Raw genomic sequence first — 11511 nt, 5'->3', positions numbered from 1 at the left:
ATTTATATAGCGCCAACAAATTCTGTAGCGCTGTACAATGGGTGGAATAACAGACACATAATTGAGATCAGACCACTGGACGTACAGGAACAGAGGGGGTTGAGGACACACATATATATTTAGTGTTCAAGTAGAGATTGTAGCCTTATTAGTCCAGTGATGTAGATGTAAAAAACAGATAACATTTGTATTAAAAAGGTATCACAAGATACAAATTTTATCTGTTTTTTTATCTACATATATATTTTCTATTATATGTATATATATATATATATATACCAGCCAACATTTGTAATGCAAAAGAAAATTTTATTATAAAGCTGAATAAAGAACACTTCTGCCAAAGGCAGAACTAGAAGCTCTGGCAACATCCAACCGGTAGTGATGAATAAATGTATTAAAGTACATCCAGGTTGCTGCCGAACAAATGCGGTCAGGGAAAACATTGGCTGCAGCTGCCCAAGAGGAGGCTAGAGCTCTAGTGGAGTGAGCCCGAAGACCCAAAGGGATAGGAACTCCAGATGCCTGGTAAGCCTGGGGGATGGCTGATATGATCCAACGCCCAATGGAAGAGGTGGAAGACGCTTGTCCCAACTTGTGTCCTGATGGAATGTCCTGATGTAATAACAAAAAGTCTGAGGATTTTCTGATATCAGAATTACGTTGTATATAAGTAGATAAACAACACACTAAATTCAGGCAATGCCATCTTTCCTCTATTTCTGATTAAGGATTGGGAAAAAAGACTGGAAGAACAATGTCCTGATTGACGTGGAAGGAAGAAACAACTTTAGGTCCAAAGACTGGAATAGTCCATAGAATGACCCTATCTTCTTGAAAAATCGTCTTTAAAGTCAATATAGCCATAGAAATTCCTTTCAGAGGTTCAAAGGGAGGAATTGATAAAGCCTGAAGAACCAGAGTCACATCCCAGGGAGGTGCTGAGGACTTAATATCAGGATCAAAGGTCAGTTTCTTGTCCAAAAGAATGGAGAGAGCAGAGATCTGAACTCTTAAAGAACTCATACTTAGACCTTTATCAAATCCATCCTGTAGGAACTGCAGAATGTTGCTCATATTTGGAGTTTGAAAAAGGAACTTTGTGACAAGTACACCACTCACAGAATATACCCCAATGATAAGCTGACGAAGTAGACGAAGGGTATCCGTGACAGAGGCAGAAAACCCCTTGTCTAAGAGTCGTTGCCTCTCAATTTCCATGCCATCAATCTCAACAATTAGGATGCGGCATGGAATACCAGACCTTGATGAAGCAGCTGAGAATGACCCGACAGATCCAAAGGAGGTTCCTGGGATAGCTTCTTCAGAAGTGGAAACCATGGACGTCTTGGCCAATGGGAATGATCACAATGATGATCACTGGTTCTAGATGAATCCTCTTTAATAGAGGAAAAATCAGAGGGGTTGGGGGAAACACATATCCCTGGCTGAACCTCCATTTGCAGGGCAGGGCATCCCTGTCTTCTGCCAAAGAGTCGAAGAACCGCGAATAGAACCTTGTTACCTTGTTGTTCAGGTTAGTTGCCATGAGGTCTACTTGAGTGAGTTCCCAATGTTGAATGATGCTCTGGAAAACCTTTGAAGAGAGGGACCATTCTGTTCAATTCAGGGTTACTCTGCTGAGGAAGTCTGCAATTTGATTCATTTTCCCTGGTAGATAAACCGCCTTCAAGCCTTCCAGGTTCCTTTCTGCCCAAGCCATCAGAGGAGAAATCCTGAGAATCCTCATCAACTGTTTGCTTCTTGTTCCCCCTGATGATTGAGATAAGCCACCACCGAAGTATTGTCTACCCTGACCTTGACCCATTGGAGATTCAGAGAGGGGAATCTGAGAAAGGCTTGGAACACTGCTTTCATTTCCAGGACATTGGAGGGGACATTGACTGTGACTCCAAAGGCCCTGAATGTGAAGAGAACCCAGGTGTGCACCCCAACCCGATCTGACAGGCAACTGTAGTAATTGTTATCCAATGAATGTGGCCCGAAGGAAAACTGAGGAAGAGATTTTGATCTTCTAGCCACCAAGCTAGTTCTTTCTTTACCTTTGAGGAAATTAGGATCTTCTGGTTAAGATCTTTGTTTAAGAATTAACACCCTGACACTAGCAAACCGTTCATATCAGAGGTAGAAGCTTCTGAGACAGGGGTAGAGGCTGTCCTTTCTCAGAGGGAGAGTCAGGATACCTTTTTGCATCCTTGTGGGTTCTTTTCTAGAAAGTTGTCGCCAGCAGAGCGTAACTATGATATTGGTAACAGTTAGTGTGACGGACCACCTGGCACCCGACTGGGTACCTCTGTCAATCACTGCTTCCTAGTACTTGCGAGCACCATAAGCACCGTACTGGAGCACCATAACCACTGCAAACCCCACAAACCGCCTCAGCTTGGTTGGGGTCTCGCTGTCCTCCACTCACCCTGGTCCCAAGACCAGGATTCAGCTAGACCTCTCCTAGTCCAGAGAGCAAAGCAGGCTGCTCTTACAAGAGCAATCGTTGTGATCCAAGGGACTATAGTGATTATAGCAATCCCCAGAGTGAATATAGCTCTCCAATCCCCGAAACATGAGCCTAGACTTCATGAAGGATAAAACTAATCTCTTTAATGGCAGACACAACTGGCCTTTTATGCAGGTCCCCATGCAAGGGGCACTCCCCTTGGACCTGAGAGTAGACTACAGTAAAAACATATACACATACACAATTACATTGGCTGTCAGGTCCAGGAACTCCCATACAAAATAGGTCAATCCCTCCCCTATGCCTGGGAGATAATTGAGTCAAGCACTGTATTAAACTCAATTATCTCCAGGAACAAAAAACACATTTTTACAAAACCTCAAAAATACATTAAAACACACAAAGTCCCCACAAGTTACATCCCCTGATAGCCCTGATCTTGGTGACCAACATAGATCAGTTCAGGGGTTCAGGAATTTCCTGGAAGTCATAATTTGACCAACCCGCCCGCCCGCCCAAAACAGTTCCAGAGAATCAGGGCTTGCGGTCAGTCTAGTTTGGAAGTTTAAAAAAAACAAACAAACAAAAAAAACTACCGAACAGAGTCATTAGTCTTACCCTGGACCTTGCTCCCCTTGTTCGTGGGAACGTTTCCACCGAAAGGCACCTTTATAAGTGTTGTAGAAACTAACGCAGGCGATGCTGAAAGTCCACCGGTGTTCGGGAGTTTCTGTGTCCATTTTCAGTTCCATGAGATTTATGCCCAAACACCGCTGCCTGCGTTGGCGGGAACAAGATGGCCACCACCTTGTGGTCGTCCGTAGGAATTGTGGCCACCCAGACGAACACTTAGAACACTGCGGTGGAAATTGCTACAAAGTAGCAATTAGGCTCAACAAGCTCCAGGGTGGTCTCCGGTTCGTGCAGCTGTTCGGTTCCCGAACCAAATATAAAATTCCACGAACCAAGCCTATTCACAAAAACGTGGCATACATTGGTGATGCTAAAAGGCTATCTTCTAGACTAGTTAGATGGTCATTGTTCTTGTAACGGTTTAACTTTATTATCACGTACAGACTAGTTCCTAAGAATGTTAATGCTGACGCCCTATCTAGGCAATTTGACTTAGAGGCAGCACAAGAACAAGAGACCTCTTCCATTATACCACCTGAATGTATCATTGCCTCCATGGTTCTTTCCTTGTCTTCTCCTCTCCTTTGTGCTATAATGGCAGCCCAGACTCAAGCAGATAGTGATAAACCTCAAGATAGGTTGTTTATAACATTACTGGAAAGAAAGGAGGTGTATTAATAAAATGGTGTCCGCTGTCTCTAGATCATTTTGGTGGCCATCTCTTAGAAAGGACATCAGAGGATGTGGAGTCGTGTACTATTTGTGCGGTTTCTAAGGGTCCCCATAAACTACCTTGTCTATAACACCATCCTAATGATTGTTGACTGCTTTTCTAAAATGGCACACTTTGTTTCGCTCAATAAAATACCTTCTTCCCAAGAGCTGGTTCATATTTTTATACGCGAAATAGTCATATAACATGGTATTCAGCTAAATATTGTGTCAGACAGACAGTTCCCAATTTGTGTCACGATTTTGGAGAGCATTTTCTAAACATTTGGGTATATAATTATCGTTTTCATCTTCATACCATCCACAAACCAATGGTGCGGCTGAGCTAGCTAATCAATCGTTGGAACAATATTTGAGATGTTTAATTAATGGCACTCGGGAAAACTGGTCGGATTTGTTACTATGGGCTGAATTCGCCAGAAATAATGCTACCCACTCATCTGGACATAGTCCATATTTTGTTAACAGCGGTCGTCATCCTACTGTCCTCCCTGCGGTGTTCTCTGACACTGCTATTCCCACTCAGGATGACCATCTCACATGTATTTGTAAGACAGCGGTCTCCCTTCATTCCGGTCCAGTCCCAATCTCTCTAAAACTGAGCTCCTTGTCTTTCCTCCTCCTAATACTGATCCTCCTCTTTTGCTCTCCCTTCAAGTCCATTCTTGCAAGTGTGCTGTCTTGGCGTCATACTTGATTCTAGGCTCACATCCAGTATGTTGCCAAATCCTGTAGATTCAAACTTAAAAACATAGCCCGCATCTGCCCCTTTCTTACAAAAGATGCTACCAAGGAGCTTGTCCATGCTCTAGTAATTTCCTGCATGGATTATTGTAACCCTCTCCTGATTGGTCTTCCCAACAGCCGTATTGCACCGCTACAGTCTGTAATGAATGCTGCCGCTAGACTGATTTTCCTCTCTAGTCGGTTCTCTCACACCTCACCCCTCTGTCAGTCCTTACACTGGCTTCCTGTATCCTATAGGAGTCAATTCAAAGTACTAATTCACACCTATAAAGTACTGTACAATTCTAGCCCCGCTTATATCTCTTCACAGATCGATAGGTATGCCCCTTCTTGGTCTCTCTGCTCTGCCCGTGACCTTCTCCTGTCCATTGTTCGCACCCGTACGGCCAACTGACGCTTGCAGGACTTCTCACGGGCGGCTCCCTTCCTATGGAATAGCCTGCCTACCGCCATCAGACTCTCCCCTAGTCTTCACTCCTTTAAAAAAAATGCCTTCAAACCCATCTCTTTAGGAAAGCTTATGGCCTCCCAGAGTAACCTCTACCTTACATACCTGTCTCTTGCACTCTCCTAAAGGGCAGCACTCTATTCTCTCCTCCAGATCTGCTTCACTCTCACCTTATTTGATTGTTATTTCCTGTCCTAATGTGTTTTACACTCCACCTCCTATAGAGTGTAAGCTTGTTTAAGCAGGATCCTCTTCAACCTATTGTTCCTGTAAGTTTTCTTGTAATTGTCCTATTTATAGTTAAATCCCCCCTCTCATAATTTTGTAAAGCGCTACGGAATCTGTTGGCTCTATATAAATAATAAAATAATAATAATAACTGGAACTGTTATGAATCAACCTGGAAGAGGATATGTGTCTACATTGTCTCCATGCACTGTGAAGAGGATGGCTTGAGTAGCCAAAAAAAAATGTCCAAAGATGACAGCTGGAGAATTGCAGAAGTTAGTTGCCTCTTGTAGTCAGAAAGTCTACAAACCAGAAAGTCTACAAGTCTTGTGGTCAGAAAGTCTACAAACCAACATCACCACAATTTTTTTGGAAGGGTTTCAAGAAAAAAAGTATCTACTCTCATCCAAAAACAAACTCAAGCATAATCAGTTTGCCAGATACTACTGAAACTTCAAATGGGTTCGGGTTCTACACAAAAAAGAGATTTGTGGCAATAAATACCAGAGATGGGTTTGGCGCACGCATAGAGGTAACCATATAGAAAAGTACCTTATGCCCATGGTTAACCATGGTTAACCTTTTTCTGCCAGCGGGCCTGGACATTTTGTTAGGATATACAACTTCATGGACTCTATCAAATATCAACATATAAAAATGAACACCTGACTGCCTCTGCCAGAAAGTTTAAAATGGGCTGTGGGTGGATCTATCAGCAGGACAATGATCTAAATCATACATCAACATCCACACAGTAAAGGCTTACTGACCACAAAATGAAGGTCCTGCCATGGCCATCCCAGTCCCCTGACTTGAACCCCATAGCAAACCTGTGGGGTGAACTGAAGAGGAGAGTCCACCGGCATCTACCTTAAGATTTGAAGGACCCTGAGAGATACTGTATGGATGAATGGCCTCAGATCCCTTTACATGTGTTCTCCAACCTTATCAAGTATCGTAGGAGAAGACTCAGAGCTAGCACAAAAGGGAACTAGGACTAAAAGGGTGCTGATAATTGTGCCACACATATTTCAGAAATATTTTTTTCTTAATAAACCTCTTTTGAATTTGCAGTTGTTTTATATCCATGAGAGTTGAGCTTTGGTGTATTATTTTTTACTGTCATATTGTGGCTGTACCAGAGTGATGTACTAACTACAAGTGGACAGGTAGCCTCTTAAATACAAAATGAGTATGTACCTCCCATCATACTTTAAATTGACCCAAAGTCCTGCAACAACTACAAAAAACACTCAGAGCCAAGATATAAAAAATCTTTATTAATATAAGGAGGGAAGTCTGTACTGCCGCTATTCAAAGAAAAAAAATAATTCACGGTAAGTAAGAATTTCTGCTTTTTCTGTCTTATAGCGGCAGTACAGGAGGAATTAAGCAAGATCCCTTAGACAAAACAGGATGAGTCTAATCAAGCAAAGGCCTCTTAAAGCAACTTCTCCCCAAACATACCTCCTAACAGGTTCCGTCTATAAATCCGAACAGGTGGGAAAAGTTTAAAGGGAGTGTTGCCAGCAGTGGGAGCTGTGTCATTAGTGACACCCACAATGGGTGGGGTCACTCAAAAGAGAGTGATAGCCAAAAAAGGGACTGCCTGTCACCTCACAAGCAACCTGACCAGCAGCAGGACCATGCAGGGAGTGCTTCTGAAGCACACTACACGGTTCTAGTCCCGCTGCACAGCTTGAGCACGTCTAATGATGAGCTAGTGCTGTGCTTCCCGGGGACAGTCCCCTGTCTCCAGATGCAGGACACCTTGGAACTAAAGCGAATCGTGGGACTTTCCTGCGGGGCAGTTAGGTTGTCGTGCCCAAATGATGCTTCAGCTGAGAAGATATCTAGCCTGTAGTGCCGTAAGACGGTGTTAAATGAAAACCACATAGCTACCCTGCAGATATCCTCTGGAGATGCTATTGCCCTTGTGCAAGAAACCTTAATGTGTGAAGATTATAGTGGACCTTTTGAGTTGTAGGTCATGCTAATGGTGTATTTTAACCACCTAGCAATAGTAGCTTTAGAGCTTCCTTGCTTTTATTAGAACATTGGAAATGAATAAGAAGATGATCTCATCTGATGGTCTGTACTCCGCCATCTTGGTAAGGTAGATGTCTAGTGCTCTTATGACATCCAGCAGGTAAAACAAGCTTATTTAGGAGGAGGAGGAGGAGACTGGCATATTGTAGGAAGCACAGATTGAAAAATATGGACTTCAGGCAAGGCTGAAAGTGTACCCCACAGTCCTTTTTGTCAATGTTATTGCAATAGGAATGGCTGTTTTTAAAGACACCATGTAACGAGAGACTTTTTCCACACGGCGAATCACATGCATTGAGCATTAGAGGCAAATGCTATGTAGGAGAAATAAATCTATCATGCTCTTCCCCCCATACCTTCCCCCCCCCCCCCCCCCCGCTAAAAATCAACCTTGCAGTCTCCATTATGTTAATCAAGTGCTCTCAGGGTTTCTGTTCAAATTCTCTTGTTTTCGAGGATCTGTTTTGCAAGTATTAGCTCCCAAAAGCTTCCTCTTGCCATCAGCTTTAGTTCCTGAAAACAAACCTTGATTGGCTCTATACAGTATAATGGTTATCACTGCTATCTCTGTTCTCATCTTTTGCAGGATTCTTGGCACCAATGCTATTGAAGGGTAGAAATATGGAAGAGCCTCGAAATGGAAGTGAATCATTCTCCTTCCTGCCTTGATAGCAGATCTTGTGATTTTTCTTGATACAGTAACCATGGGCACATGTATGTAAGCATCTTATAAATCTAAGGTGGCCATATAATCTCCCTTCTATAGCATCAATGACTGACCTGATAGTCTCCACCCGAATTCTTGATATTGAATGCATTAGTTTATTTTTTATTTTATTTTTATCCAGAACCGGTTGAAAGGTCTTTTCTGGTTTCTGTCCACAGGAACTGAACATTTAATTGGGAGGTATAGGTGGAGTTAAAAAAACTGGGAAGCAAAATACGTGACGGAACGTGACAGACTAGCGACAACCTCAAGGCAGGAAACGGACACTACACTCTCACTAATTATACTTAGAAACCGGATGTTGAGCTATACAGATATCTTTCGGTTAAATGGGAAATAGCATTGGCTTCCTCCCCACATGGGTTCAGGAACCTAGAACACTAGCCAAAGTGAAACTAAAGCCAAACCTGTATTAAATACCAAAGAGATGAACACCTTCAAAATTAGATATCTCAGTGTCTATACTCACCAGCCTGCATACAACTTATGTAAAACCGTACATTGTAACTGTTACCTCTTGTTCACAAGATTTATTATTACCTACACCTATGCTTTCTGTCATCACAAAATAAAGAATAAAAAAAAAAAAAAACTGGGAAGCTGGTTTTCATAAGAACATTATTTTGTAACCATTTCTTATGACGCTCCAACCACTATTACGATTTCAGTGATTTGTGAAGTGGTCATGATGGTAGGAGTCTAGATGTACAGCAACATTGTACATCCATAAATATATTACCTTTTGTGCAGGGGCTAGTTACACTCCCAGCACAGATAACTTTGGCAGATTTGAACTCTGTTCATATTTTACATCGGTTGCCAGTGCATACAACTTCACCTGGCAATGAAATGCATGTAAGTAAAACACTTGCCTACAAATTCCATTAGGGTATAATGAGGTAAAAAAAACAAAAACAAAAAAAAAACCCTCATGATTAAAAAGGTTTATAGTAACTCTTTAAGACACAAAGGTTTTAAGTTGTCTGTTCTCAATGTTGAATGAAGGCTTGTAGTCTTCCTCCCACCTTCATTTTGGCATTGTAATGTTCTGAGCGTCTGCTTTGTAGCTGAAGTGCATAGGTCTATGGGTCTAGTATGTTATTGCTGCCTATGAAAGTTACGAAACTGATAATTGTACGGATTGATCTTTGCGAACAAGGAAAAAAAAAAAAACTCTTGTTCTACCTGCTCCTTATGTGATGTGGTAAAGCCTTCTTTGTCTCTGACATTTTCTTGATGAGATTTTTTAAGTGCAGCACTAAATAGCTTATTTATTTCAAAGGGAAGCTCATATAAGGCAGTTTTAGATTCTGTGTTGGTTACTCTTGACTTGGCTATACAGGATGTCTTGTTACTGATGAAGGGACACTAAAACTTGCACACAGTTTTAGTGCTTTGTCTGTCATATCACATAAAAATTAATTAGCCATTCTGATGTTTTTCAATAACTGCCCAGAATCTTTCTCTAAGTCTCCAGTTAAGAATTCGTCAAGAGACTGGAGCCAAGCATTCTCGGCCTCAGCTATAGAGGCCCCTGAAATAAGGGTTCTGTTGAAATGACTGGAATACCCTTCTGCATGATGTTTCTACCATGGGATCTCTGAGACCTGACACTTATCCAATGGGGAGAGAAGTTGTGTTATCATCACATCCACTTTTGGCAGCTCCTCCTAGGCCTCAGAAGCCTGTAGCTTAAAACAATTGCTGAAATTATTTTGAAGCAAACTCTTTTTTTCATTCTCTACTAATTAGGCTCAAGAATTTAAGATGAGTAGGGAAGCCATTTCCCTTTTTGCCTCACCTTCTACCACAACCAAAACTACTTTTCGTAAACTTGCTAATTTCTTCAGAAAATCAGTATCAGAATCCTTACTGGATACTGATGTAATATCACTGTGAGAACATTCACCCAATGAAAGCTCTGAAGGCGAGGGAGACCTACTTCTTTTTCTACCTTCATAAAACTACGAAATAGAGACAGTTTCTAGTTAAGGAATGAGTGCATATACTTTTGTTTAGAGTTCTCCAAGGCTTCTGCAGATTACTAGCAACATACTTTCTTCTTACAACTGTAATTTAATTGTTGATTGAGGTCTGGTAACAGGAGGATGCAACCAAAAGAATGAATCAGCACACCTATGTATTGCAGACCTCAGTGTAACCAGACCTGGGCCCCTAATCCATGCAGTAGACAACAGTATAGGCCAGGCACGCAGCATTGGTGCTGATTGGCTGAGAGCGGTCAGTCAGTGACTTCGCATTCATTAAACTGGCTTGAAAAGATATGTACCTTTTTCAACAACCTCTAGGTAGTGGTATGCGTCAAGGTAACATCCACATGAATGCCAGGACCAAAGGTTTCCAGCAGAACATTGCCCAGAGCATTAAACTGCTTCCTTGCTATAGTGCACCCTGTTGCAATGTCTTGCCCAAGTAATCAAAGTACACACCTAGGACATCCACCTTATCTAAAAGAAAAAGTTATTCATCATGCCAGGCAACCTCCTTCCATTGCTCTTTGATCCGGTTCTGACGATTATGGTGGTGGACAAGGATCATCATGGGCACTCTGACTGGTCTGCGCCTATGCAGCCCCATCTGCAATGTACTGTGTGATTGGGCCAAACAGTCTAGTCTTTGCTCCCCATGTGCATCAATGAGCCTTACCACTGTTGCTCTGTTTTTTCTTCCTTGCATAACCTTTTGGTAGGCATACCAGGAAAACCCCCCACAAGACTTGACGTTTTGGAGATGCTCTGAACCGTCTTGTAGCCATCATCATTTGGCCCTTGTCAAAGTAATTCAGATGTTTTTCGCTTGCCCATTATTCCTGCTTCCAACACATGAAATTGAAGAACTGACTCTTCAATTGCTGCCTGATATATGCCTGATGTATCCCACCCCTTGACAGGTGCCACTGTAACGATATATTCAATATTATTCACTTCACCTGTTAATGGTATTAATGTTGTGGCTTATCAGTGTATGTTAAACATACACACCTTGTGAGAGTACTCAGGAAGTAACTTTATTTAATTAGATGTAGCTTATTTATTTATATAATCTGTAAAAATTAACACTATTTAATACAACAACAAAAAAATGTACAGTATAGGAAAATATGCAATGCTATAACAAGGAATAAGCAGGTTTTAGAAAACGGCGATTGTTCTGAGGCATCGGGGGTGCCATAAACCCAGGTCTTTTCACTGCTACTGGCTTTGTTCCGTTGTAAGATCCATTAAATGAATTGTTCCTGTTTGAAGTGGTGCTACCAAAACAGAAAGAAGGATTAGAACAGTTTTACCTTGAGAATACTTAGACTTCTGATCAATACATAAACAGGTTTATTAACCTCTTAGGGACAAAGCTTCAATTTACTTGTTTTGTACTTAAAGGGACACTAGTCCCCAAAACAACATTAGCTTAATGCAGCAGTATTGGTGTATAGAACATACCCCTGCAGTCTCA

The 11511-nt window shown here is 41.8% G+C and overlaps 1 protein-coding gene across 1 annotated transcript in view; it reads right to left on the bottom strand.

Moving 5' to 3' along the window:
• Nucleotides 1-11154: 11154 nt before the first annotated feature.
• BLM (BLM RecQ like helicase) overlaps nt 11155-11511 on the bottom strand; it is a 47646-nt gene continuing 47289 nt past the window's right edge. The window contains exon 22 of the mRNA XM_063448696.1: nt 11155-11311. Coding sequence (XP_063304766.1) covers nt 11170-11311 — 142 coding nt within the window. The 3' untranslated portion in view covers nt 11155-11169. The remainder of the gene's footprint in view (nt 11312-11511) is intronic.

This window comes from Pelobates fuscus, chromosome 3 (genome assembly GCF_036172605.1).
Source record: "Pelobates fuscus isolate aPelFus1 chromosome 3, aPelFus1.pri, whole genome shotgun sequence".
NCBI lineage: Eukaryota > Metazoa > Chordata > Amphibia > Anura > Pelobatidae > Pelobates > Pelobates fuscus.
The sequence above is the reverse complement of the archived record's forward strand: the minus strand, read 5'-3'. Positions and strand labels throughout refer to the sequence as shown.